General features: G+C 38.9%; 1 protein-coding gene across 2 annotated transcripts in view; it reads right to left on the reverse strand.

Annotated features, from left to right (window-relative positions):
• LOC122996590 (echinoderm microtubule-associated protein-like 6) overlaps positions 1–27,555 on the reverse strand; it is a 98,906-nt gene that overhangs the window by 5,208 nt on the left and 66,143 nt on the right. Inside the window, exons 24-40 of one of the 2 annotated variants that reach the window (XM_044372119.1) lie at positions 26,453–26,605; positions 26,229–26,360; positions 23,906–23,994; positions 23,604–23,780; positions 20,874–21,108; positions 20,009–20,135; positions 11,075–11,153; positions 10,863–10,992; positions 10,458–10,556; positions 8,445–8,465; positions 7,190–7,363; positions 5,406–5,614; positions 3,736–3,893; positions 3,492–3,606; positions 3,218–3,406; positions 2,913–3,085; positions 2,507–2,669 (exon numbers count right to left, since the gene is read on the reverse strand). In XM_044372119.1, coding sequence (XP_044228054.1) covers positions 2,507–2,669; positions 2,913–3,085; positions 3,218–3,406; positions 3,492–3,606; positions 3,736–3,893; positions 5,406–5,614; positions 7,190–7,363; positions 8,445–8,465; positions 10,458–10,556; positions 10,863–10,992; positions 11,075–11,153; positions 20,009–20,135; positions 20,874–21,108; positions 23,604–23,780; positions 23,906–23,994; positions 26,229–26,360; positions 26,453–26,605 — 2,423 coding nt within the window. The remainder of the gene's footprint in view (positions 1–2,506; positions 2,670–2,912; positions 3,086–3,217; positions 3,407–3,491; positions 3,607–3,735; positions 3,894–5,405; positions 5,615–7,189; positions 7,364–8,444; positions 8,466–10,457; positions 10,557–10,862; positions 10,993–11,074; positions 11,154–20,008; positions 20,136–20,873; positions 21,109–23,603; positions 23,781–23,905; positions 23,995–26,228; positions 26,361–26,452; positions 26,606–27,555) is intronic. The other variant, XM_044372120.1, reaches the window with a different exon arrangement.

Here is a 27,555-nt window from a genome sequence, read left to right on the forward strand (position 1 = left end):
TGTACAGTATGTGTATATACCTGTATATAGCAGAATGTGTATATATCTGTATATACCAGAATGTGTATATATCTGTATATAGCAGTATGTGTATATACCTGTATATAGCAGAATGTGTATATACCTGTATATAACAGCAGTATGTACAGTATGTGTATATACCTGTATATAGCAGTATGTACAGTATGTGTATATACCTGTATGTAGCAGAATGTGTATATACCTGTATATAACAGCAGTATGTACAGTATGTGTATATACCTGTATATAGCAGAATGTGTATATATCTGTATATACCAGAATGTGTATATATCTGTATATAGCAGTATGTGTATATACCTGTATATAGCAGAATGTGTATATACCTGTATATAACAGCAGTATGTACAGTATGTGTATATACCTGTATATAGCAGTATGTACAGTATGTGTATATACCTGCATATAACAGCAGTATGTATAATATGTGTATATATCTGTATATAGCTGTATGTGTATATACCTGTATATGGCAGAATGTGTATATACTTGTATATAACAGCAGTATGTACAGTATGTGTATATACCTGTATATATCAGTATGTGTATATACCTGTATATAGCAGAATGTGTATATACCTGTATATAACAGCAGTATGTACAGTATGTGTATATACCTGTATATATCAGTATGTGTATATACCTGTATATAGCAGTATGTACAGTATGTGTATATACCTGTATATAACAGCAGTATGTACAGTATGTGTATATACCTGTATATATCAGTATGTGTATATACCTGTATATAGCAGAATGTGTATATACCTGTATATAACAGCAGTATGTACAGTATGTGTATATACCTGTATATATCAGTATGTGTATATACCTGTATATAGCAGTATGTACAGTATGTGTATATACCTGTATATAGCAGAATGTGTATATATCTGTATATAGCTGTATGTGTATATACCTGTATATAGCAGAATGTGTATATACCTGTATATAACAGCAGTATGTACAGTATGTGTATATACCTGTATATAGCAGAATGTGTATATACCTGTATAGAGCAGAATGTGTATATATCTGTATATAGCAGAATGTGTATATACCTGTATATAACAGCAGGATGTACAGTATGTGTATATACTTGTATATAGCAGAATGTGTATATACCTGTATATTCCAGAATGTGTATATATCTGTATATAGCAGTATGTGTATATACCTGTATATAGCAGAATGTACAGTATGTGTATATACCTGTATATAGCAGAATGTGTATATACCTGTATATAACAGCAGTATGTACAATATGTGTATATACCTGTATATAGCAGTATGTACAGTATGTGTATATACCTGTATATAGCAGCAGTATGTATAGTATGTGTATATACTTGTATATAGCAGAATGAGTATATACCTGTATATAACAGCAGTATGTACAGTATGTGTATATACCTGTATATAGCAGTATGTGTATATACCTGTATATAACAGCAGTATGTACAGTATGTGTATATACCTGTATATAACAGCAGTATGTATAATATGTGTATATACCTGTATATAGCAGAATGTGTATATACATGTATATAGCAGCAGTATGTACACTATGTGTACATACCTGTATATAACAGCAGTATGTACAGTATGTGTATGTACCTGTATATAGCAGAATGTGTATATACCTGTATATAAAAGCAGTATGTACAATATGTGTATATACCTGTATATAGCAGTATGTACAGTATGTGTATATACCTGTATATAGCAGCAGTATGTACAGTATGTGTATATACCTGTATATAGCAGAATGTGTATATACCTGTATATAGCAGAATGTGTATATATCTGTATATAGCAGTATCTGTATATACCTGTATATAGCAGAATGTGTATATACCTGTATATAACAGCAGTATGTACAGTATGTGTATATACCTGTATATAGCAGAATGTGTATATACCTGTATATAGCAGAATGTGTATATATCTGTATATAGCAGTATGTGTATATACCTGTATATAGCAGTATGTGTATATACCTGTATATAACAGCAGTATGTACAATATGAGTATATACCTGTATATAACAGCAGTATGTATAGTATGTGTATATACATGTATATAGATGTATGTGTATATACCTGTATATAACAGCAGTATGTATAGTATGTGTATATACATGTATATAGATGTATGTGTATATACCTGTATATAACAGCAGTATGTATAGTATGTGTATATACCTGTATATAACAGTATGTACAGTATGTGTATATAACTGTATATAACAGCAGTATGTATAGTATGTGTATATACCTGTATATCATAGCAGTATGTATAGTATGTGTATATACTTGTATATAACAGCAGTATGTGTAGTATGTGTATATACCTGTATATAGCAGCAGTATGTACAGTATGTGTATATACCTGTATATAATAGCAGTATGTATAGTATGTGTATATACTTGTATGTAACAGCAGTATGTATAGTATGTGTATATACCTGTATATTGCAGCTGTCAGCAGAGAAGTCGAGCTGCAGGATGAAAGCAGGGATGTCACTGCAGTAAGCCAGTCGGTTCAGACTCGGTCCTCCACTCACATCGTAAACATCCACCGTGTTCTCCACCGAACCAACCGCCAACAACCGCCGGTCTGGACTGAACCTGCACACACAAACATGTTAGGTATTTTAATCAAATTTCCAGAGTGTCTGAAAAAGGAAATCAAATTAATGCACATTTAAATCCACTGCAGTTTCTTTGAATATTAGGAGGTGGTTCGTAATGATAAACAGCAGGTGGTGCTAATCCTCTAGTTGGTGCCATTAAACCATTGCAGAAGAAGAGAACACAACAAGATGACGCCATTAAAAGAGTTCCTGTCAGTCCCTCTACACTCTCTCCTACCGGATGTCCTGGATGGCGTGGCTGCGGTCTCGTTTCTTTGCCCACATCTTGAGCGAGTTGGCGAGGAGGAGGAGGAACTCGCCGTTCTTCATCCCAACAGCCAGCATCTCTCCATCTGCGCTGTAGCTCACACAGCGGGCGGCGTGGCCGACACACACCTTGTTCAACAGTTTCTACACAGAGAGATAAGGAAACAGAACAGAATTACCACACATCTGATACTAATGTTTTATCATTTATTTCCAATTTCTAGTAGTATAGCTGGAAATTGGAAGTTGGACTTGTGTGTGTGTGTGTTTGTGTACCTTGTCTGTGAGGTCCCAGAGTCTGATGGTGGCGTCGTCGCTGGCGGTGATGCAGAGCTCTTTAGCAGGATGAGCGGTCAGACCCCAGATTCCTCCCCGAGCATGACTGTCCAGCAGCAGGTTGGACGCCGCGTTCTTCTCCCCGACCTCGATGATCTCCCCGTCCTTCGTGCCCACCAGGATCTTACCCTGAGGGAGAGGAGGGTCCGATGAAGAGGAAGGCGAGATGGAGAGAGGCCGGAAGGGTGAAGATCAAAAACTCAAAAGTTCTCACCTTGCCCCTGCAGACAGTCCGGACACACTCCACCTGCTGCCCCGTCTCCAGCTGGAACGCTCGACAACGTTTCATCTCCTGATCCCAGAGCTTCACCGCACCGCCTTCCTTAGTCCTGACAAACACACACACAGCCGAGTTATGACTCATAGAAGGACTACGATTTTTTACTCTAATTCAGGTAAAATTGGGTATAATTAAATTTCCAATGTATGTGTAAATCTGCTGTTGGTGTGTTACTCACGGCCTCTCCTTGCCGCCGGTGACAATGAGTCCATCTCTCAGCGTGGTGTACATGGTGAAAACCGGCCCGGTGTGAGCCTTCGCCACCACCCTCAGCAGGTAGTGGTCCCTCCACACATACACATCCCCGTTAATGGCTCCGGTGAAGGTCAAGTTATTCTGCAAACACACATTCTCTGTCACTCTTCAGGTAAGTTTATGTGTGTCTGAATAATCCCGTCTGAGAGGGCATGTTCCCCTTACACAGGCATGTAATGGTCCCAGGATACGAAGGGTCACGCTCTGGTGAGTTCTGAGTTCAGTCAGAGGCTGAAGCACACAACACACAAAAACACTCCGACTGACACGCTCCACTGCTAACTGCTACTGTACAGTTGGGACATTTTCTGTTTGGGTTGAATAAACAAATCTGCTTCACTTTCTGTCTCTGAGAGTCGGAGGGAGGGAGAGAAATATGGCACGACACGTAAGATGCACACATGCCAATGATTTATTAAGGAGGGAGGAGTTAGTCTTATGACTTTCAGTCTTTTCTCCATATTTGCAGAGAGCGTTAACTATTAAAGAGAGCGTTATTAATAAAATATGCACTGTTATCCCCTTATTTAAACAATATCGCATCTCCTCTGCCCCCCTCCCCTACCTGTGACAGTCGGCTAGACATACGCACTGTATATAACAGAGTTTATCCACCATTGTTTCTTCCTCAGCCTGTTTTGGGGGTGGGCCTCTATTTGTTGGTGTCAACCACTCCCCGTCTTTTATTTGAGAAAATATGGTGCTTTGAATCCATACAGGATAGAAACCATTTGGTTTCAATGTTTGTTGGAAAAGTTTTACCAAACAAGGGGAATCTCAAGATCCACTCAAGAGTCCATACTGGAGAGAAACCATGATTGATGACCAACTAATCTTTAAGGTTCATGTGGCTTTGATTGCTCAGTCGTGTTGATTTGAATCTGAACAGCATCAGGAAGATCAGACCCTCCCTGTCTGAGCATGCAGCACAACTCCTGGTACAGGCTCTCGTAATATCTTGCATTGACTACTGCAACTCCTTACTGGCAGGTCTCCCTCATGCATGTTTAGATGATCCAGATTGCAGCAGCACATCTGGTCTTCAACCAGCCCAAAACAGCACATCATTTTGCTGCATTTTGCATATCCCTCCATTGGTTCCCAGTTGCTGCCTGCATCAAATTCAAAACCTTGACGCTTGCTTAAAGGACAGCAACTTCCTCTACCTGAACTCCCTCATTCAGGTCTACACTCACTACACTCTGCCAATGAAAGACGCCTGGTAGCACCACCACAACAGGGCCTCACGTTGCTAGCCAAACTCTTCTCCTCTGTAGTTCCCTGGTGGTGGAACAAGTTACCAAGCTCTGTTCAATCCATAAAGTCCCTCTCAATCTTTAAGAGAAACTAAAGACCCAGCTCTTTCACAAACACCTCCAGACCTGATGGACTTAAAGCATGATTATTCACTTCTATGCACTCTATGCACCACCTCTTGGCACCAATGTCCTATCAGACCTGAACTTAGCTTTATGGCACTCACTCGTGTTATTCTCTCCTGACTAGATCCTTGCTTGTGTTGTATTGACTGTCATGTATACGTCACTTTGGATAAAAGCACCTGCCAAATGAAATTGTAACATTGCAACTCACAGCACCGAAGGCGACAGACAGCATCGTCTGCATCCTGCCGTCCTCCACCGTCCCCACCACGCCCTTCTTGTACATCAGAGCGCCGCCGGCTAGCGTCCAGAACTTCACATGTTTGATTCCTACCGACACAAACTGGGAGTCCGAGTCTGGCCGGAACTCCACCACGAAGATCCGGTCGGGGTGTCCGGCCTTACTGCACACCTTGGATCCTGCAGTGGACACAGCGCTGTTATTTTATATAATATTGTGTTCTATTATAATCTAAATTAATATTATTTACATACTCTTGTCATCTGTGCTTTCTTTGATCTCTTGCTCTTTGTTTTATTGCCAGGAAATATCTGTTTTTGAAGGCAAACATTAGCATCAGAGGCACATCAATTGATAACCAATATTTTTTTGTTAGAGAAAATTATGGGTTTGTTTTTTAATTATAAACATTATCTGAGCTTTAGCCAGCTAATCTATTCAAACCCAAATCTTTAAATATGACATTTTCTAAGCCGAAATAAATATACAAATAGTCACAGATTGGGTTTGATATAACTGACCAGCTGTAAGTACAACTTTTTCCTAATTAGCTTATAGATTTGTCAGTTTGTAGCTTTTAATAACAGTCATCTTCGCTGGCTGAATTATTCATCATGAAAACTGTTGTTTTGCATGTGTACTGAATTCTTTTCAGGAACGGAGTTGCTAATACATTATTATTTTATTACGTGTTTAAGGCTGCAAATGTTTGTCAGACTGTGATCAAAATTCTGGTGATCAATTTGATGAGTAGTTTCAGTGTGTTTCTGTGTAAACTGGTGGCTTTGGGTGGAAAATCCATCACGCTGTTCTGTTTATAATCTGTTGGAGTAAAAATGATCCTGTGTAGCTGATCAATAATACTGATTAAATCCTGTATTGCCTGTATACAACACAGTCCAGTGTTTAGTATACCATGAGGAAACAGCAAGATTTTCAAAGTGCTAACATTACTTTGTTGTTTTCATGCAAACATTGCTTTATTGTTTTCATGCTAACGTTACTTTATTGTTTTCATGCTAACATTACTTCATTGTTTTCATGCTAACATTGCTTTATTGTTTTCATTTTAACAACACTTTATTGTTTTCATGCTAATGTTCCTTTATTGTTTTCATGCTAACATTGCTTTATTTTTTTATTTTAATGTCACTTTATTGTTTTCATGTTAACGTTGCTTTATTGTTTTCATTTTAACAACACTTTATTGCTTTCATGTTAACAATACTTTATTGTTTTTGTGCTAACATTGTTTTATTTTTTATGTTAATATTACTTTATTTTCATTTTAACACTTTGTTTTCATGTTAACAACACTTTGTTTTCATGCTAACATTGCTTTATTGTTTTCATTTTAACAATACTTTGTTTTCATGTTAACAATACTTTATTGTTTTCATGTTAACGTTGCTTTATTGTTTTCATTTTAACAACACTTTATTGTTTTCATGCTAATATGACTTTATTGTTTTCATGCTAATGTTACTTATATTTTTTAATTGACTGCACAATATATAAACACTATCATACATACTTCCAACAAAACCACTAATAATTAAGAGGAATATGTTACTGCCTCACTCAGGCCAGCAGCATATGTCAAACATATGTAATGAAATATTCTTTACCAGTTTTTAAAAGTGGTATAAACAGATGTGAAAAGTGTCTAAAACAGACTCAAAACAATACTCAGCAGCAGTATTTTTGTGCTAATAAACATCTTTTAGTGGTTATTGATGAGACGTCAGTCGGACCTTCCTGCCAGCGCCACACAGTGATGGTGTGTTCAGGTTCCACTCCGACAGACAGCAGCAGCTTCCCTGTGGCGCTGAAGTTAACGTAGCCGACGCCTTTAGTGTGAGGACAGCGAAGGATGGACAGTGTCTGTTTACTCATCGCATCCCAAACATGGATGGAAGGAGTCGTGCCTACGTAAAGGAACGAGATATGAGGAGAAAAAATGATATAGATTGATGTTTTCTTATGCAACGATGACAAAAAGTCACAAAAAGAAGTTAGTTGGACCAAAACGGGAGGGTAACTACCACGGCAATCAGGACAAAAACAGAGCAGTTAGAGGGATCAGTGCAGCTTACAAACACCCTGAAAACCAGAACAACAGCAGCACAAAACACGAAGGACTAAAACCATACTGGTAGTTTGTACTTCATGTTCCAGTACATTTACAAAAAAATGTACTTTCATCCAATCAGTTTATAGATGAATCTCCTTTTTTTTGGTTTCATTTGATTTCATTATGTTAAAACTGACTTGCTGAGACTTTTAACTGAGTTTAGAGGCGGCAGTCAGAAAATAAAACCTGCTGTGACGAAGGTAATGTGAATTTTTGTTGCTTCTTGCATTAAAATGTCTGTTTGTGGTCTGGTACTGTGCATACCGATTAAAATGGAAAGATTTCAGATTTGACAATTTGTGTAAATATAAATCTAGAGAATAGTGAACTTCTTCTTTACTCTTTTAGGCTATATTATAATATTTCCTTTATTTGGGATTTGGGATATTTTTACATTTAATTACAGATATTTTCATTACAATCACAAATAATATATTAATACTTTAAATTTTAACATTTTCAACCAAAACTTGTGAAGTGTGAAATCTCAGATGTAGATACTTGAATATATCAACAAGGAGAAAAAAAAAGCAAACTGTCAACTGCAGGAAAATAATACAGCTTTAATAAAAGTATAAATGAGCATGATGATGATGATGATGATGATTAACTGAAGCCAACAGCTGCCAGGAAGAGAGGAAATCAATCTAAAAGCTGATGGTTAATTTGGAAAACTAAACATCAGGGTTCAGCTAAATAAAACTGCTGATAAAAAAGCAGGATATTATAATAACACTGGATATTTACAGTCGTTTTCCTTTATCCATACTATTTAATTACTGCTAACAGTCCTGATGGAGTCATTCTGCAGGCGTTCTCTGGGTTTCAGAGTGTCTGTCATGATGGGAGAGGCGGTGCGGTTTGGGTTTTTTTACCTGGGAGTTCACTGACGTCACCTGAGGTGTTGTTAGAGCGATGGTGACAAATGAGGCCAGCCAAAAAACACACACATACAAAAAACAAAACAAAACAGATGAAAACCTGCAGAGTTGTTTCAAACAGGCTGACGTCAGCTACGACAGTAAAGAGAGATATTTATATATTTATGGATGATTCTCCTTGATTAAATTAGACTAATGTAAATAATATGGTGTCAACTCTACAGACATTATTTATTGGATGGATTGCCATAAAATTTGGGTCAGATGTTCTTTGTCTCCTTCAAATGTGCTTTCAATGGAAGTGATGGAGGCCAAAATCCACAGTGTGTCCACACAGTCATTTAAAAGTCTCTGTGAAGCTTCTATTCAGCTTCAGCAGTCTGAGTTAGTCATATCAAGTGGATATCTGACACATTTACAGGCTTTTTAGCATCAAATTCCCTCTTTGTGTTTCCTCGGACAGTGTTTCCCTATTGAGAAAGACTGTAACGTTGAAAGATATCTTCTTGATTTGACTCATTTGGACGCTGAAGCTTCATATTAGCTTCAGATAAACTTTTAAACATATTTTTTCTAATGGTCAGTATGAACAGGAGGAATGATTACAGCAAGAAAAACATGTTTCACTGTTTATTTGGGCTCCTGACTGTTGTTTTAAGACAGACTTGAAAAGTTGTGAATTCGTCCTTTAATGTTAAAACGGCAAAATAGACATATTATCATGCTGATATGTTAATCTCAGCATTAGCCTAAGTACGGATGTAAGTCTAACAATGTTGAGCTAAGATGTCCTAAAATAGAGCTGTCACTTTTTATTTGAAATGCAAACTACTATTAAACCTGGGGAGAAAATTAAAGACCCCATACAGACACGTATTAAGACATATAAAAATACGCTGCTTGACATAGTTTTTCCGCAAAAAAGCATAATTACCACCTTAAAATCCTTAAAATTACATCTACTCCTTCTCCCTTATAAAAAAAAATCCATAAGTTGAACTGCTGGACACAAGACGTCTCCTACTTCACTGTTAAGTCACTGGAGGCTTCAAGTTTCCACATCACACTTGTGTAAGTTGAATACCGGATCACGATTGGCTCCAAACTATTTGTGATGTCATAAATCATGCTAATAGGCCCACCCCCCTAATAATCAGATTTTGAATGAGCTCAGAGAAACTTTCCACTTTCAGCAGATGAATGTGAAAACAAACTCTGCACACACATCATCCTACACAGTGAAGCTAAAAACTATAGGAAGAACATAAACAAAACAAAAACAAAAACATAAGACTTTACATATTTGATCTGTAATAATTTGTTGGAATTCATTATTCTAACTGTATTGTACTCCAGTTGGGGTGCATTCCTAAAATGCACTGTCCATCTGCTTGCTAACTGTGTAAAATGCTACTGCCTTCAGTATAATTAGCTAGTCACTGTGAATTAACACAAACTGGATTTCACTCTGTGAACAGCAGGATAACAATGTCACTCTACAGGTTGAATATCGTCCTTTATCTCATAGAAATGCACAGGGAGTGAACTCTGGTGTGATTGCAGCCACAAATTATTATTGGATAGGGGCTACAAGGGTTGCGTTCAAAAGAATTAGATCAAATTACATGTTCGTTTGAATTTGTTCATATGTCATTTTTTGAAAAAGTGACAGCTCTATCCTTAAATGGACACCGCACAGAGGATAAAACCTCCTGTTTTAGGTAACAACATGCCCTTTTCTCTCAGAACAAACTTTACAAATTGTTGTCAAAGTTCTCTGTAACATTTCCTCATAAAGACAAAGTTTCCTCCATGTTAGTGAGACCAGTCTGTGTTTTTAAATTCTGTCAGTGGAAAAAAAAAGTAAAGCCGGCGCGTTAAACAGGAAGCAAGAGGAGAGAAAAGCAGGACTCATTTAGTAGAGATGAGTTAGTAGAGTTACACACTGCCATGCATAAACAGCAACACAGTCACACACACACACACACACACACACACACAGTGTACCGATCTGTCCGGAGGCGATGATATTTTTGTATTTGGGGTGCTGGTTGACGGTCAGAGAGAGGATGTCATCATTGTGTTCCAGGTAGAAACTCTGAGTTCCTGCAGCACAAGAAGACACATAAACTCATCACTCTAATCTGAAAGGTCACAGGTTTGATTCCCCACCGCGGCAGCTGAACTTCTCAGACATATTCCTGTTTAGTTTTGTGTTGGAAACATCCTGTAATGAAATTCTGTGTTGTCGTTTGATGAATTAATGTTTGAACTCGCTGCTGCTCCTCCTGTCATTTAAATCCTGTTGACTTGTGTTAATTATGTTTTATTTTTATACTATAACCAGCAATAGAGACAGGAAGTTTAGAGACAGAAGAGGCACGTGTATAATATGTGTGTTGCCGTGGTTACCAGTGCTGAGACTGTGGACGATGGCAGTGGCGGCAGTGTGGTAGACGATGTCGGCGCCGTCGTTGAGGTAGTGAAGGTTGTTACGACAATCGAAGCCACGAAAACCAAACACGTGATCCAAAATCAGGTCCTACAGACGGAGGAGATTAAAAAAACAGATAAAGAAGAAGACAGACAGACAGGTAGATGGACAGGTAGGCAGACAGACATACCTCGACTAGTCTCTTCTTCTTGGAGACGTTGTTCTTCTGGAGTTTCTCCGGCTGCGGCGCAGCTCGGCTCACCGGAGGCCTGGAGGATCAATCAATCTATTAATCAATTAATCAATCGACCACCAATCACTCATTCAAAGAAAAAGCATATTCCAACGTGCTCAGGTCTGGAGGATGGACGGGAGAGACAGACAGGTGGAGGGACAGTCAGTGAGACACTGTCAGTGACAGGTCCAACACTGACAGTGCTGTAATTCAGACAGACAGACAGAAACACTGAGACTGAATCAGACAGTTAATGTGCCAGAAAACCAAAAATAGGAGCTAAAAGAAGCTAAAAAAAAAAGCTCAGTTGAGCTGCAGAGCTGGTGACAGTTCTCAGTGGGTTCCTCAGTGAGCTACCAGTTTTAAATTATAGTCATTTAGAGGACAGGCTCACAAATTCACAGATATGTCTTAAAACAACAGTAATTATTCCTCCTGTTCATGGAAATGATGGAGGCCAAAATCCACAGTGTGTCCACACAGTCATTTAAAAGTCTCTGTGAAGCTTATATGAGGCTTCAGCAGTCTGAGTTAGTCCTATCAAGTGGATATCTGACACATTTACAGTCTTTTTAGCATCAAATTCCCTCTTTGTGTTTCCTCGGACAGTGTTTCCCTGTTGAGCTGCAGGTGGAAGTATAGTAACAAAAAGAGGGACTTTGGCACTAAAAAGACTGTAACGTTGAAAGATATCTACTTGATTTGACTCATTTGTGAACATTTAATTCAGTGCTAATATAAAAATTTAAAAAAAGAACAAACAATAGTTTTAAAATGACCTGCAAGCTAAGGACAGTTTGTGGTAATGCCAACACACACACACACGCACGCACACACACACACACACACACACACACAGAATGCAAAGAGTAACAGACAGACAGGTGTACAGGTGTTACCTGGATCCCCTGGACAGCAGAGGGACAGAACCAAGGTAGAGAGCTTTAGAAAACACACACAGACACACAAACATACAATCACAAGCATGTACACCACTCTACAAACACACACACACACACACACACACACATAAAGGCCTCATGCCTCAGAGAAACCATCATGTGACTAGGGTTGTAGATGTGGTTATGGCTACATGGTAGCGTACTGCTACCATGCGGGTGACTCTCAGCAGATCTGTACGACCTGCAAGGAGAGGGTCACGTGACCGAGGTAGCACTACCACTAATCTGCTAGCATATTTAAGTAGCAACTTATTTTTGAAAATGACGTTTGTTGGGTAAGATCTGATGTTCTCTGATGAATCTGATGAAGTCTTTAGCCCGCAACAGACCCAAGAATTTGAAGGAAAATTCTGTGATAAAGAACTGTGAGGCGGCATTCAGACCAAGGTAAGAGTGAGACAAAAATGGTTTATCAGACGCCAAAACCGAACGGTTTGTAATACTCACAGGTAGGATTTTACAACTCTGGAAAGATATCACAACTGCAACTGTTTTATCTGTCATCTTGACAGTCGTGATGCACAAATATCATTTTAAATTGTTGCATCATTCAACACAATTTTTTAAACTTAAAAACATGGCAGGTTGATTAACAGCTTTACTGCATTTTTCTCTGTGCTGTAAAATAATTTATGCCAAGAAGACTCGTGTTATGTCATTCTTCTACAGTACAAGTAAACAAGCTAGCAAGGCTGTCGAGAACTATCCTACGTCAGTCACATGACCCTCATCTTGCAGGTCGTAGCGGTTCACCAAGAGTCTCCCAATACCATGCTACTGGTCCTAACTTTTATTTTCAGGCTATCAAGCTAATATAATAGCATAGCTAACTGTACTAACAGGCTAACATGCACAGGCAATTTGAGAGTCATTTCAGTCCTGGGTCAAAAGCAAACTGGGTTGTGCTGTAAACAGACTGATTTGGAGATATCCTCACAAACCTATTAAGATCCAAGAAAGCATTTAATGGAGAAGATACCAAAGAAATTTATGAAACTCACAACCGAAATGTTACGATGTCAGTGCACAAAGGAGTGTGTATGGAGGTGTTTTTTTTCTAAGGTTACTGTACTTTTTCTGGCCTTTGACCCTAGTTTGTTGCTGCTACAGGGTAAGCAAAAGGTATTAGTGTTAACAGGTGAACAATAATTATTGTGTTTGTTTAACCATTTAGCCTTTTGTATGATATAGGGTGAATAATTATAAAAACTTCTAAATGATCAGTTTATTTTTTCCATAACAGTGAAATGGTAAGGAGCTGATTTGAAACCCGCCTGATTATTTATTGTATGTCAACTATAAATCTGTATAAAGAACAGAAAACTGATGCTGGATCTATCTTACACACTCTGCGACTGTGTTTTACAACTTGCGTTTGGTTTAAGTGTCAAACCGTTTAGTTTGGTTACCCTTGTGTTTTGTTTGGTCTATGATATAAAAATGCTAAACCTATAAGCCATTTGCTTACTCACTGGAATGGACGGTGTATCCTGTAGCCTGCATAATAAACACTGTGAACAATACACGGTACATGTGCCAAAGGTTGGGTGAGCATTCCCATGTAAGCCCAGTATTCATGTTAATGTTATGACCTCATAAATCTGATGAGGCCTCTGACACCATTCTCCAGCAGATACTTGGCAGCATGACCTGGCCTTATATCTCAAGCAAATTTACATTGGCTGGCCCCACTGGCTTGATAGGCATCTGAATGCCATGGCCCACTCAGTAGTCCAGCCATCATCCCAGTTTATTTATCTCCACTCGTCCTACAAATAGCAGCTAATTATGTAAGATCTCTGACCTGACCCTCACCCAAAAAAACAGTAGATATTCAGCTGCTTAATCAGGCCTCATAGCAGGTATATGCTCAGTCTGACACAACTGGCTTGCTGAGCAGCTTTATAATGCTATGGCTTGCTCAGCCAGCATCACTGTTAAAATGTGCATCTACACGGTAACAAGTAACTCCAGCTGTCAGATAAATGAAATTCTGACATTTAGAGGAGGAAAAGTAGAAAAATGTCCAAAAATGGAAATACTCAAGTAAATTAACAGAAGGGCAGTACTGACAGATCGTCCATACACCCCTTTCTCAGCAATAGTGGCTCCAGAAAGAAGCCTTTGTCCGCTGATTCTTAGATAGCACTTTGCCTCCTACTTAACCCTCTCCTCCTCTACCCCAGTCACTTGTGGAGTACCTCAAGGTTCCATTTTAGGGCCCATTTTATTTGCTTTGGATACGTTCCCTTTAGGCTCTATCTTCCATAAGCACAATGTCTCCTTTCACTGTTACGCCGATGACACTCAGCTATACCTTCCATTGAATCTGGGGTATTCCAACGCTAACACATTCATCCATAATAACCTCCAGGATGTGAAATGCTGGACGGCAAAAAAATGTCTTCAGTTGAATGATAACAAGACAGAAGTGACTGTTTTTGATGCCTTCAACACCACAGGGAGTATAGCTACCCACTTAGGACCACTGACATCTAACCCTCATGCCGGGAATCTTGGTGTCATCTTTGACTCAGCACTGAAATTGGACAATCAGATCAACTCTGTGGTGAAAGGGTGCTATTTTCAGCTGAGGGAGATTACTAAACTAAAGTCCATCCTCTCTCAATGAAGCCTGTACCACAGCGTTAATTTCCTCAAGGCTGGATTACTGCAACTCACTGTACCTGGGTGTTGGCCAGTCCTCTTAACTGGTACCAGTAAGAGAGACAGCATTACACCAGTACTGGCATCCCTGCACTGGACACCTGTCAAATACAAGACTGAATTCTCTTATTTGTTTTTAAAGCCATACATGGACTGGCACACCTGTAGATTTCAGAGCCTCCCTGCCCCTACTCCAACTCTAGGCCTCTTAGATCCTCAAAACAACAGTTTTTAACTGTTCCATGATCGGGGGTAGTGGGTAGGGGAGATTGTGCCTTTGCGGTTGCAACTCCAAAGCTTTGGAATAGTCTTCTGTTTTGGATCAAGTTCCCCCTCCATTGACACTTTTAAGACAAAACTCAAGACGTACATGTTTTCAACAGCCTTTGATTGCTCTTAGTGGTTTTAGTATTTTACTATTTTTATAATCTTTTATTTTTTATAAAATCAATTGTACAAGTTTTATTCTATTTTCTCTTTTACATTTGTGCACATATTTTGATATTGTCTTGTATTTTATCATTGCTTTTCATTGTTGTTATTCATGCCTTTTTACTACTATTTGTGATTTTTTTTACCTATAATGTCATTTCACTCGCTCCTGTTGTGTCTTTCCCTATAATTTTGACAGAACTTTGGCCAACTCCGGTTGATTTAAAACGTGCTATATAAGTAAACTTGACTTGACTTGACTAGCACTAGCCTTAGTGTTTACCTTTGACCCACGACTGTTAGCTAGCTAAAAATAACACTTCTTTCCTGCCTCACATACTGTACGTGCTCAGTCAGGAAACTAGAATGATATAATGACCTCAGGTTCCTCTAACATCTTTTCAGATCATCTTAGTTTGGTTTGAACCAGCTTACGGCCCACATTAGTCAGATCACCTTTTAAAGCCAAAAAGTGAGAGTAATCTGCATGTCTTTGCAAAATATTTGGTTGCTGTTCTGTTTTCTTTCACCTGGCATTTTGTTCACCTTTGCACACCACTTTGACTAACAGTCATTTGGCAAATATGTTAGCTCTTCTGCTTAGCTTGATCGCTAACAGGACAATAAGTTCACAGAGTTTACTCAAAGATTTATTTGTAGTATCGGCACTCTCCATTTTGGACTCTCTACATTTCCTCAAAGGTCAGCACTGTAATGACAGCTTTCTATCAGTTAACGGCACAATTTTGCATGGATTTACTTCGCCCATTCAGCAAAACCACAAATTGTGGTGATTCTCTCTGAAAGAATTGAATTCACTGCAAAATGTTTAACTTTTAAATGCTAGCCTGACCTGGCCTTTAGATTAGAGGATATTCACAAGGAAAGTAAACATCAGAGACAAAAACTCTAATATCTAGCCTGAATTCATGAGGAAGAAATAGGTCACTAATGAACCAATCTCCCGAAAAGTCTGTATAGTAAGAAAAACAAAGCTAAGATGATCTAAGATGCTTCTGTGTGGAAACCTGTTTAAGTGAGATGAAAGAGTGATAACAGAGAACAAGTGCAGGACAGAAAACCAGGCTGTGGAGGGAAGAGGGATCATACCCAGACACCTCCTGGTAACACAAAAACAGGACTCCTACAGCAGGAGGAGGTGAAGATGGAAGACCAGAACAAGACAGAGGATGTGAGGAAGGAAGCAGGAGATAACAGGAGGAAGAGGAGCAGATGAAAAGATGATGGGAAGGTGGGTTAGATAGAGAAAGAGGCACAGGTTTGTTCAGACAACCGACAATAACACAAATGGTAAAATACATTGAAGTCAATGGTAATAATGTTGATGTGATTTTCTTTTTAATGGTACTAATAGTAGGGGTGTGTGGAAACTAATAATACATGTATACATAAAATCATAAAACTCAATAAATTGAAGATTTTCCAGCTGCCTTACTGGTTTTAGTGGTTAAAGGAGGATATTGTGGAGATTTTTAATGTTTTAGCACTACATTCATTCATTACTCACTATATTGGGAATACATAGAGGACTTGCGTTTTAGTTGGCAAAAGTTTCATACAGCATGCATTGCACAAACAAGTTGAAAGTTCATTCTTGACCTTTCAACCACAATTTGCGGTCTTCATCGGGGAAGGGAGTTTGCTCAATTGTCAGAGTTGGTCCAGGTACAGTACTGTGAAAATGCTTTCAATAATAATGTTATGAATAGTTTTTATTTATCAATGAATTTCATATAAAGTTGAATAAACAGAATAAACCTAAATGAAATTAATATTTGCTGTAAGCAGCTTTGCCTTTAAACCAGCAGCAGTTCTGCTCGGTACACCTGCACAGAGTTTTTCAAATATTTGGCGGGTCGGTTGTTCGAAGAATCTTGGAAAAGTTTCCACAGTTCCTCTGCCAATTTATGCTGTTTGAGTTGCTTCTGGAACTATTACTGGTGAGTGAGGGGGACAAAAATAAGATTTTGAAAAGTCCAGAGGAAATTAAGCATCTATCAAGAAGAACATTCAAATGTGACACTAGAAAGCATCTTTGAACAGAAACAAAATTACCATTTCCCCTCAAATACAAACAGGTGATATCATGTGACAAAAGTTCCACCCTTCGGTCATGTGATGACAACTGAGCAAACTCCATCTGCTGAGGAAGGCCATGAAATGGGGTTGAAAGATCCAGAAAAACCTAGCAAATGGACCTCGAGTAATGATTTAAGATTTAGTCAAATGATTGATGGCGTGATGGTTGTTAGCTCTTAGTTAGTGACCGTCAGTTTTACACGACTTTATGTGTTGTGTTGTGGGATCATTTGAGTTTAATTCTTACAAAACATTTGGACAATATCACAAAACTCTGAGATAAAATACAAAATGCAATACAAAAATGTTTTTTGTAATGATATATTCATATAATTTGTTGAGATTTATCATACTGACATTTTTGCCTGACTGAAAAAAGCATCTACACAGTAAGTATCAGGTCATACTTACTTGACAATGCCCTGCCTCCAGGGGAATGCAAGTTAAAACACAACACAGATATTAAGAGTTTCTACAGGCAAGGCCAGGAAGTAGCAGCAAACATTCAGAAAGTAAGGGTACCATGAAGGGACAAAAATAAGTATTTGTCTTTGGGTTAGAACCCCATGAGGGAACAAACTGTATAAACTGACGCAGTCTGTGTTTTACTGATGTAATTTTACAAAAACTATCAGAATATCCGCTCTCTTGTACATAAGAGTCTCTAATAGTTTTGCTAAAGCTGCAGCCTGTAGGCTACACCGCAGGCTGCTGCTATACACCTAGTACAAGCTTGTGTCACTGCTAAATAGAGCGAGATGTAGCTTAAAATACTGGAAATGTTGAGCAATACATAGTAAAATTCAGGAAACTCAAAAATGTACTCCTGTATCGTTTCCCAGAGGTGTCCCCCCACCCCCGCTCTACCGCCAACGCAACTGCTCGCTGACTGAAAGCACCTTTAGGCGGTATTTCTGGCAGAGCTGAACTTCAAAGGCTGTTTTCTACCCTGCATTGTTCAGTCTGGTTGAATGGGTTGGTTTTCCTTCTTGGTGCGAATCATTTGGGCAGATCTGAACACAGCGATCGTACTCGGACCAAAACAAGCAGACAAAGACCCTTTAGAGGAGGTGGTCTCAGTCTGGTCACAAAGTGACTCTGGAGTAGTTCGTTCGTGGTAGGAACATGATCTGACCTCCATCTCCTGTAGCCAGGAGCAGCAGTGAAATCAACAGTTGCTAGCAGCTAGCAGCTAGCTGGACAATGAATCAAGGTCCAACCATGGATGTATTAAGAAGAACTGGATACTGGAATCAAAGATGGCGCCCCATTCATTGGCACACAAAGCCAAAAAAAATCGGCTTCCCACTGTAAAGAAATTACCCGGATGTTGCTTACACTTCCTGATTTTTGGGCCCATAGAGCATGCTCACTAGAGACTTTCACTTGTTGAGTTGGTTGACCTCTGGTTGGCTCTCCGCTTGCTTGACTGGGGATAAAATCATTTACTTGTGCAGCTCTTCTAGACTTTCCAAATGTTATTGGACTGAATGGAGTCATTTCGTGGGGTCTTGATGCACAAAAAATTCATTCACCGTTTTACAGCCGCTCTGTTTCCAATGACTGTGTGAGGAAAATGGTTTTTAGGCCAGTGTGCATCACGTGACAGACCTGGAAGTTGGCCAGTATGTCAAATTGGCTTCACAGCCCGGCGTACTTCCTGGGGGCTTGGGTCTGACCTGAACTAACAACCAAGTACTTTGACCTCTTGATATTTAGGTAAATAGGAGCTTGTTCAGGACCTTCTTCCTGTGTTTATGCTCTCGCTCCCTTCCCAGATACATCTGACCAGTGAGAGGAGAGAACATTCTCACCTGGCTTTTACTGATACATTTTGATTCGCTTGGATTCTTCACTGTGTGGAAAGAAACTGAACCGAGTTCATCCACTGATTCGGACCAGAGTAAACCAGCTATTCTTGAGTTCTTTTTATGATTTTCATGTGTTCTACTATTTAGATTTTAATATTTTTTTGGAAGATTAGACATCATTTTTTAGATTTATGACGTTTGTTCCCTGCAAAATACATTTGTACCGTCAAGGTGCCCTTTGTTTTTGAGTGTTTGGCAGGCAGAAGCTCACTAACATTAACTGGAAACCGTTAGCGTTTGCAAGGTGGAAACACACAGCAAACTGGGCCAAAGTGTTATTTCATTAAGAGTCAGAACATGATTCACTGACCATGCAGAGGCATGTGCATGCATGAAATATTAAAACACACAGATACATCCACTCACACACAAACCCAGGCATACAGACACATATAAACACACACACACACACTAGGAACACAGTTACTGTGACCACTGATGACACAACACCGAGGGCAGAAATGATTCTTCGAATGATTTGCTCATTTCATACACACAGTCTCAGTGTTGGAAAGTCAAAACAGCAAAAGCAACATCTCACTGCAGCAGCAGCACCGTACAGACTGTTTCTAAAGTTTGACATTATAAATGGTGAAGTTTAAAGCTTCACCAGGCAAGACTGTACTGTTCTTGTCTTGTCTTGTTTGCAATGCTTAAATGTCAAATGTAGCAACACTAAATTCCATCCATTCATTGAAGTCAATATAAAGTATAATGGGATCAGCTGTTGATGCAGCAACATGCAAAGTAGTCTGGTGAAGCTTTAAACTCTGGATCCAAAGAATCTTATAAAACAATCAGTCATGGTGTGTGTGTGTGTGTGTGTGTGTTGTGTGTGTGTCTGTGTGTGTACATACCTCTCTTCAGCAGACAGCTCCTTCAGCTGTTGGTGAGGTTTGGTTCCTCTCATCTCTCTGATGCTGACGGCGTACATCTTAGTGGTGTAATCCACCGTCTTCTCCCGGGCAACGTCACTGTCATAGCCTTCACACACACACACACACACACACACACACACACACACACACACATTAATAAAAAGAGAGCAGAGAAATTTAAACTCTTTGGGGGGATATTTAGTAATGATTTGCGAACCCTTTTTAACTGTCAAACAGTCAAATTACATTTGTTCTCATCCAGTAAATGGACGAAGAACAAAAGTGGCACCGTGTTTTGTCTCCTGCAATCAATCAATCAATCAATCCGACTTTATTTGTATTGCACTTTTCATACAATGCAACACAAAGAAAAAATAAATAAATAAATAATAATAATAATAAATAAAAGACTCAATGAAAAGCAGGAGCCGCAGAACATGTGAGTCCAGTCCAGTGTGATAAGATTCAAGCAGCCAGTAATCACTTTGGTTTATTATTATTATTTATGCATTTACAGAAATTATCTAGTCAAAGGACTTTAATAGTTTCACCAAAAGTCGTTGTCGTTGATGTTTTTGTTGAGCTGGCATCAGGATTTTTAATAATTCTTATCAAACACAAATTCTTCTTGTGGGATAAATGCACACTTGCAGATCTAAAAGTTCTGCAATAGAAAACACTCCTTTATGCAACATTACTTATCAAAACAACCTGGTATCAGGTCTTATTTAGCTGCACTTTATTTCGCTGTCGTTGTAAATAAGCCGCTAAATTTAAAAAACTGCAGTGACGTAAAGTTTTGCACCTCTGACATAAACGAGCTTCAGTAAAAACGCAGACACACCTCCGTCCTCCTCGATGTCGTCGTCCGACTCTTCGCTGTCCACTGGCGGTCGGTTGTCACGAAACAAAGGTCCCTCCCCCTCTCCGGTGGCCCCGCCTCCTCGCTCCCTCGCCCAGATCATCAGGGCGGTGTCGGCCCCGCCCACCGTCAGGAGGGTGGAGTCGTCCTGAGCCCAGCGGACGTTGGTCACCTGGGCGCTGTGGCCAACGTAACGCTTAAAACGAGCGTACTGACCCTGCAGGGAGGAGAGAAAAAAACACGTTTACACCGGAGAAAGATGAGTTTTAGAGATAACTTTTACAAAAAGTAATATCACAATACAAAAATCCTGCAGTACAAGCATTAAAAAATGTGCTTATAAGTACAATTTTCAGGTTTCTACATTAAAAGACGTCATTATTGGAGAAGATTTTAGTTTCGCTCGTGGGTGAAAACGTCCAATTTTGTGGATTTTCATGCTGCCAGAGAAGGCTGGGTGATACAGACAAAATCAAATATCACCATATGTTTGGCCAAATACCTCGACAGTACTGTAGGGTGACTATTGGTGCTTCCACAAAATATTTACACAACAAGATTTTTGATAAATAATCATCAGTAATGTGGATTTAATGACTAAGTGACTAAAGGCAAATAATAGAACAGCTTTACTGTAACGCAGTAAATCTAAGACGATATCTAGTCTTATATGACAATATCGATATAATATCAATATATTACCCATCTCTACTGCCAGATCAGGTAGAGGAGGAAAAGAGGGAAATAATAAATGTAAGTAGGAAGCAATGAAAGAGGGAACAAGCAGCAAGAGAGGAAATACAGAATAACAAAGAGAAAAAAGTTATAACCAAAGAAACAAGAGTGAAACAGAACAGCAGAGGAAGAAAGAGAGAAAGAAAAGAGGAAACAAGGGAGGAAATACAAACTTATAAAACACAAACTGTTTTACTTCCACTTGATGTTCTTCTGCATACCTGCAGCTTGGTAAAAAAAAAAAAAAAAAGGCCTTCAAATGTCTCACATCCTGCAACTGGATGTGAAACTGGAGTCCACTTGTACGTGTAGTCTGAGCTGAGTTGGTTTTTATCTCTTACTGTTGCATTCAAATGTGTTTCCTGCTGTAATACTGCTGTTCTTATCCTTTACCGCTGTAGTAACATCTCTCATTTGCATTCTAAATTTTAATGGATGTCTTAATGTTTGTTATTGTAACATCCTGTCTGGACTTTCTGTTTGTTTTTTAGACTCTTTGTGTTTTCATATTCTTCCTCTGTTGTCAAGTACTTCGGGTCATCTGGTTTTGCTTGTTATGATTTGGGTGGTGGGTTTAGAGGACTGTATTATTAGTTGTAGTGTTGTGTGCTTAAGTTTATATATAATTCTGGGACAGTTTGACTTCTGCGGTTTTCTGTTACTCTGTGTTTCCCTTGTGTGTTCATGTACTCCTCCTTACACCTGCCCTGCATTCGTCCTCGTTAGCCCTGCTCTTGTCTCAGTGTTTTCTTCCCCAGTCTGCTGTCACCTTCACACCTGCCCTGTATCAGTCTCATCAGCCCAGCCTATCAGCTCCCAGCCTGCCTCTGTGTCTCGTCACCTGTTCCTCGTTGTCTGATTATTTTAGTTTGTATTTAAGGTCTGGTTTTCAGTTGAGTCTTGTCGGATCATTCACAAGAATAAAGAAGGTTTTCGTCAACTCTGCATGTCAGTCTCTGCAGTTGGGTCCATTCCTGCTATTCTACATGACAGTTATTGTTTTGTGACGCTGTGAACAGAGCACCAATGCAAAAAACAGTGTTTCTGTTCTCATTGGACCACCTTGTTTAAATAAAGGTTAAATGAATTAATAGCTTGTTAGTGTGTCCTGCACTCTTGTGGCCTAAAAGATGCACAACACCTAATACCCAAAATACTTGATATATACTGTATTTATCAGTACTCACAGCTTTTACTGTCTGTTGAAAATTCAAACAAAAAATCTACCACAGTAAAAGTACATAAGTATTATGAGCTTGATGTAGTTAAAGTATTGCAGTAAAAGTAGTGGTTTGGTCCCTCTGACTGATATATTATTATATATGACATCATTAGATTATTAATAGTGAAGCATCAGTGTTAGAGCAGCATGTTACTGTTGTAGCTGCTGGAGGTGGAGCTAGTTTACACTACTTTATATACAGTTAGCTAGTTTAGTCCAGTGGTTCCCAACCTAGGGGTCGGGCCCCTCCAAAGGGTCAGCAGATAAATCTGAGGGGTCGTGAGATGATTAATGGGAGAGGAAAGAAGAAAAAACAAAGTTCTTTGTCTCTAATCTTTGATTTTTGCTGAAATTTTGGATCATTTGAACATTTATTGAGATGAAAGCATGTGAGAAGTTTTACACTTATCACAAGTTGATTTTATACAAGACACAACTATACACCACATTTTTTTTGTGAGGGGTTACTAGCCAAAAAGTTTGGGAACTATTGGTTTTTAACAATGCAGTGTCATTTATGAGCTCATGTTATTTCATGTCAGATAAATTAAGCAGAGTAATAAATACAATATCTCCCTCTGAAATGTCGTAGAGCAGAAAACGGAAATACTCAAATGAAGTACAAGTACCTCAAAATTTCACTTAAGTGCAACATAACACTCAAACGTTCCAGCATTATAAGCTGCTAGCATGGCTAAAATGGTGTGTGTGTGTGTGTGTGTGTGTGTGTGTGTGTGTGTGTGTGTGTCTCATACTCTGACGGGGTAGCTGAACAGTTTGAGGAAGCCAAAGTCGTCTCCGGTGGCGAGCAGCGTTCTGTCTCTAGTGAGCGACGCCGCGTTGATGTCAGTGATGTCACTGTGTGTCGGCCATATTCCCTCACAGCTCGAACCCAGAACACACGTCCAGCTGGACCACTCGACCCGCTCCAGCTACACACACACACACACACACACACACACACACACAACAATAAGATAAAGACACAGACAGAAAGAAACTGATACTTAAATATTAAATACACACATTATTAATACACAAGGAGATACCAGCTGACCTCAGAGTTTCTGATGGTTTGTCTCTTTCCTCTTGGAGCTTCAAAGAAAAGTTGCTCTTTGGCTCCTGTGTTCACCTGCAGCAGTTTACCTGCAACACACACACACACACACACACACACACACACACACACACACACACACACAAGGGAAAAAAAAGAACTTTATCGACATCAAAGTGAATAAAAACTTTCCCAAATCATGACAGACAAGGAAAATATTAACTTTTCTTTTCCACTGCCCTGTGATATAAACGTATAATATAATGATAAATGTTCAGAAAGTATCTGCAGAGTGTAATGTATTGATTAGATGTGATATAGGGAGAGATTGCTGCTCAGATTATTATTGTGGGTGTTCGATCGCACCACGAGGAGTAAATATAAGATATGAGAAGAATCTTTCACAGAGTTTCATAGTTTATTAAACTGATTTTCTTTTCTTTGTGCGTCAGAGATGAAGACTGAGATAAAAAATGTATTCTAGTGAAACATGTTTGTGGTCTTTGTGTTCAAAGTGATGCAGATGTGTTGCCAGACATGAACCTTATACATTAATCTGATGTGGATCTCATGTCTGAATGAACAACTGAGTCACTTTTACGTAAAAGGTTCTTCTCATATCAGAACATAATTAGTTAAAAAATCCCTCATACAACAACAATAATAATCTGAGCAGCACTCTCTCTATATATATTTTACATTTTCATTCATAACTGCACGGATGAATAAATGAATATCCATCGTTACGTACAGATTGTGAGCTAACAAGAATGAAACTGAACATCCTGTCATTCAATGTTTGTGTATGTGTGACTTTATAAAACATGCAGCAGAATTCACTCTCTAATAAACCATGAAACTGATGTGAAGATGTATGAGTGGGTTAACTGTGAGGAGCGACGCTCATTCATTAAAACTTCAACAACAACAACATCTGTCTTCTTCCTCCTGATCACAACAGTCTCTCTCTCTGACTCTCGGCTCTTTCAATAAATGTCCTTTCATGTCTGAATAAAGCAATGTTACATATTCCATGTCTGAAAAGGGCTCAGGTCTGACCTCGTGAGATAAAAGTGACTCACACATGGGACTAACATGTTAAACTACGAATACGAAACAAAAGTGATAAATACTTGTTAAGGATATTGTGTATAACAGCACTTAAACAGATAACAAGAAACTGGCTCCAAAAAAACACACATGTCCTCTGACACAGTTCAACAAATATATCAGATACTTAACTTATAACATCAGGGGGAAATTGAACCTATTTGAAAAAAGATGGTTCAAATGGTCAAGTTACTATAATATGGTAAATGAACGATGAATTGAAGCTATTGGTTTGTGATTTAGACATTTCAAGGCTGATGGTCACCTAGGGGTGCACTACATGTACCTTACTTGGAGTGAGGACTTGTCATTTTTTTTAAATTTTTTATTTATTTTTTTATTTATCTTTTTTTTTTTTCTTTTCCCCCCTTCTTCCTTATTTTGTTCTGTTTTTGTCTTTACCTATGAAATGGGATCAAAGACGTTTTTTCTATTAATTCAGAATTACTACAACACTGTATAATCAAAGTCAGTACTGTAAAATTGTCATTATTTATTATTTTAATTTATTGTATAATTTGTTGTATGATGTATCATTGGGTGACAAACCCACACACATCATTTACGTATATCATTACATGGGCTATATAACAAGTAAAATGTATGAAATGCCATGATGACAATAAAATAAAGTATAAAAAAAAAACGTGTTAAATTGTCATCAGATTAATGTAAAGGCTGCATGTCTAAAATTGGCTACTTAAAGGTGGCATATTAAGGTTTCTCTGGTTTTCTGTTATTTATATCCTCGGAACGTCAAAGTTCCACAAACTTCTACGTATTAGAAATGCTGCCTGCAAGTCAAAAGTCAGGGCTTCAACCTGCCCCGAACACTTCGTTTGTGATAGTTTTTTACTCTCCCGATGAGATGACGTCGGAGTTAAGAAGGAGGAAAAGAAGTGAAATCCTGCTACTATACTTTGTTTCATGGTTTGTTGACGTTGCCTTCCTGACAAAGCTTCCTGAAGCTGGCCAATCAGAACAGAGTGGGCTCATCAGGAGGCGGGGCCTTAAAGAGACAGGAGCTAAAACGGCCTGTTTCAGACAGAGGCTGAACTGAGGGGCTGCATAAAGGACCAGTAGAAGATAAATAAGGAGTTTTTAACTGGAAATCATGCAAAGATATTCCAGTAGAGCTCCAGATTAAAAGTATAGACCTAGAAATATGCAGAATATGTCTCCTTTAGTAAAGATAGAGAGCATTGTGTGTTACCTCGAGCATCCCAGTCGATGTGTGTGATGTAGCTGGACGGTCCTTTACAGATCCCCACTCTCTTACTGCTCAGCACGTTGTAGATGTCCACAAAGCTGTCATGTGACGCCACCGCCAGGTATTTACCTGTGTCTATGTGAAAACGACACAGTTAGAATAAAGAGTTAGAAACACAGTAATGTCAATGGGAGTGTGTGTGTGTGTGTGTGTGTGTGTGTGTGTACCTGGGGTGAAGCGGACGTCAGATATAGCGTCACGGCGATGGTGGAAGCTCAGCAGATCCTCCAGTGTGTCAGCGTTCACCACCAGCACGCCGCCATCGCTCAGACCAACCACCAACGCCTTCCCATCAGGAGAGAAGGCACAGCAGCGGCCGCCTGGAACACAATTATTCATAAGTCAGCTACTTATCTTACATAAGTTATTGTAAATTAATAATTTAGTTAGTTAAGATGCTTTACATGTTATTCTCTTCTGATTTGTGAAACCCCACTTCCTTTTATCTAGATTAAACATCCTCCAAGTCTGATGTTTCAGATGGATATCAGTTTCATCTCTGTGCATCCAGGATGTTTTTAACCTAGCTTAGCACAAAGACTGGAAGCAGGGGAAACTGCTAGCCTAGCTCCATCCAGAGAGCAAAAATCAACCTTCCACCAACTCCAAGTCTGATTTATATGTTTGTATCTTGTTTATTGAAGAAGTGTAGAAATAAAAAGCCAGACATTGTGGTTACAGTTGCTCCTCCATGTGAAATAAGTGGAGGTCTGGTTAACATGGTGACTACTCACAGCATTAGTTTGGTGAACTGCTGTAGCTAGCATGCTAATCGCTAACCCACCAATCAGTCACAATAACTCTCAATTTTCTCTCTACTGTTCTGTTTGCTTCCTCATGGCATTTTGTTCACCATTGCACATAATATTGTTCAATAAAAAGTTGTTTAAAAGGGAAAATAAAGCAAATACTTTGCATGTTAGCTTAGCTTGGTCATTAACTGGACAATATCTTTGCAAAGTTTATTCAAAGACGTATTCAAAAAAACTCCTGTCTCTGCAAACCACTGCTCATTTGTGGAATAGTTTTTACTCCAATAAAGGAGTTTAAATAAAAGTGAATCATGCAACACGGCTAAAAAGCTACGATAGCTTCTTCCATGTTGGACTCTCCGTCCCCTCAGTGGTCAGTTCTGTCAAGATGGTTTGCTGACGGTACAAATTTGCAGGTTCAAGCTGAACTCAATATGAGCGATCTGCACGTTATTTATCCACTGATTGAGGTGATTCCATTTCAAATGAACTGAATTCCATGTGAAATATCCAGTGAT

This window comes from Thunnus albacares, chromosome 14 (assembly GCF_914725855.1).
Source record: "Thunnus albacares chromosome 14, fThuAlb1.1, whole genome shotgun sequence".
NCBI lineage: Eukaryota > Metazoa > Chordata > Actinopteri > Scombriformes > Scombridae > Thunnus > Thunnus albacares.